This window comes from Neopelma chrysocephalum, unplaced genomic scaffold (genome assembly GCF_003984885.1).
Source record: "Neopelma chrysocephalum unplaced genomic scaffold, ASM398488v2 Primary Assembly neopelma1_86698, whole genome shotgun sequence".
Classification (NCBI taxonomy): domain Eukaryota; kingdom Metazoa; phylum Chordata; class Aves; order Passeriformes; family Pipridae; genus Neopelma; species Neopelma chrysocephalum.
In genome coordinates this window covers 1-1,536 of record NW_020916227.1, presented here as the reverse complement: position 1 = coordinate 1,536, position 1,536 = coordinate 1, and the positions used below count along the sequence as shown (strand labels likewise).

Sequence of the window (1,536 nt, the reverse complement as noted above, 5' to 3'; positions counted from 1 at the left end):
CTTTGGGAGCCCTGGCTGGGCGTTTTTGGTGGGTCCTGAGCTCCCCCCTCCCCCGCAGCCCACGGACCCCCCCGAACCCCCCAAAGGCCCCGGGGCTGCCGCGGGGGCCCCCAACGGCCCTCAGCCAATCCCAAAGCGCCCACGCCGCCCGCGCCCAATCCCAGCGCGCCGCGCTGATGACTCATCAGTCGCCGGCAAGAAAAGGAAACAAAAGGTTGCCGGACTCCGCCCTCAGCCAATCCGAGCGCTCCCAAAATCCCCCCAAACGGCGCCGCCCGGCTGGTTTTGGGGTGTCAGCAGCTGTCCGGCGCTGGGCATGGAGCGTGTGCGGGGAGCTGGGGCCGTGCTGGCGGTGCTGGTGGTGCTGGGAGCCCCCCCGGCTGCGGGCGAGGAGCTGTCGGGTGAGCGGGGGGGGGCGGGCAGGGGGGTGGGGTGGGCAAGGGGGAGCAAGAGGGGAGAAAAGAGGGGGTGGGAGCCCCAAAAGTGAGTGGGAGGGGGGTCGGAAGTCCCGGAGTGAGTGGGAGGGGTGTGGGAGCCCCAAAGGGATGTCGGGGGGGTCTGGGGATTGTGGGACTGGAGGGAAGGGGGTGGGAGAGGGGGAAAGGGGGTGTGGGAGAGCAGGCAGAGGGGTGTCATAGGGGTCCCTGGGTGTCCCTTGAGCCCTGGAGCGGTTCCCTGGGGCTCTGGGGGGCTCGGATCCTGGGTGGGGGGGTCCCCAACCCCCCTGTCCCTCCCTGGGGGACTGATGGGGGGGTTCCCCCCAGCCAAGAGCCGGTGCTGGGCCAGCCTGGGACAGAGGAATGTGGGAAAGGGGGGTCTGGGGTGGCCCCCTGAGCTCTCAACCTGCTGTGGGGGGCTGGGGGATGATGGGGGGGGAGATGGCACCCCCTGACCCGTGTCCTGCACTCACAGGGGGGTCCCAGTGGATGATGAAGGCTGAATGTTACTTCATCAATGGCACCGACCGGTTGAGGTTCGTCGAGAGGCTCATCTACAACCGGGAGCAGTACGCTCACTTCGACAGCGATGTGGGGGTCTATGTGGGAGACACCCCGTATGGGGAGATCCAGGCCAGGTACTGGAACAGCCTCCCAGAAAGGCTGGAGTACGCACGGTCTGCAGTGGAGTGGTACTGCCAGGCCTGGTACAAGTACGTCACCCCGTTCCTGGTGAACCGCAGAGGTGAGCGTGGGGCAGAGCGGGTCCCCTCGGCCCCTGCCCCGGGAATGACCCTGGAGCCCCTCAAACCCTCCCTGGGAATCACCCCAGACAACTCAGCCCTCCCTGTGCCCGTCCCGTGGCCTTTTCCCCCTCCTAGAGCCTCCACTCCATCCCAGTCCATCCCAGTCTCTCCCAGTGCCCCCCCGCGTCTCCACGCGTCGATGCCCCCGAGCTCCCGCCCCTCAGCCAATCCCAGCGCGTGTCTCTGATGACGCTCCAGTTGCCAGGCAGACCCAAAGCAAACACTTCCCTCACCACCACTCAGCCTCCCAGGCCCGAGCGCTTCCTTCCCAGGCCACACCAGTCACTCCCAGT

General features: G+C 67.6%; 1 protein-coding gene across 1 annotated transcript; it reads left to right on the top strand.

Moving 5' to 3' along the window:
- Positions 1-316: 316 nt before the first annotated feature.
- LOC113979662 (class II histocompatibility antigen, B-L beta chain-like) lies at positions 317-1,182 on the top strand (the record flags this gene model as incomplete). The annotated part of the gene is made up of 2 exons (XM_027706982.1): positions 317-401; positions 913-1,182. Coding segments are annotated over exons 1-2 (355 nt in total), but the record flags the coding sequence as incomplete, so codon positions are not given.
- Between the last annotated feature and the right edge of the window lie 354 nt (positions 1,183-1,536).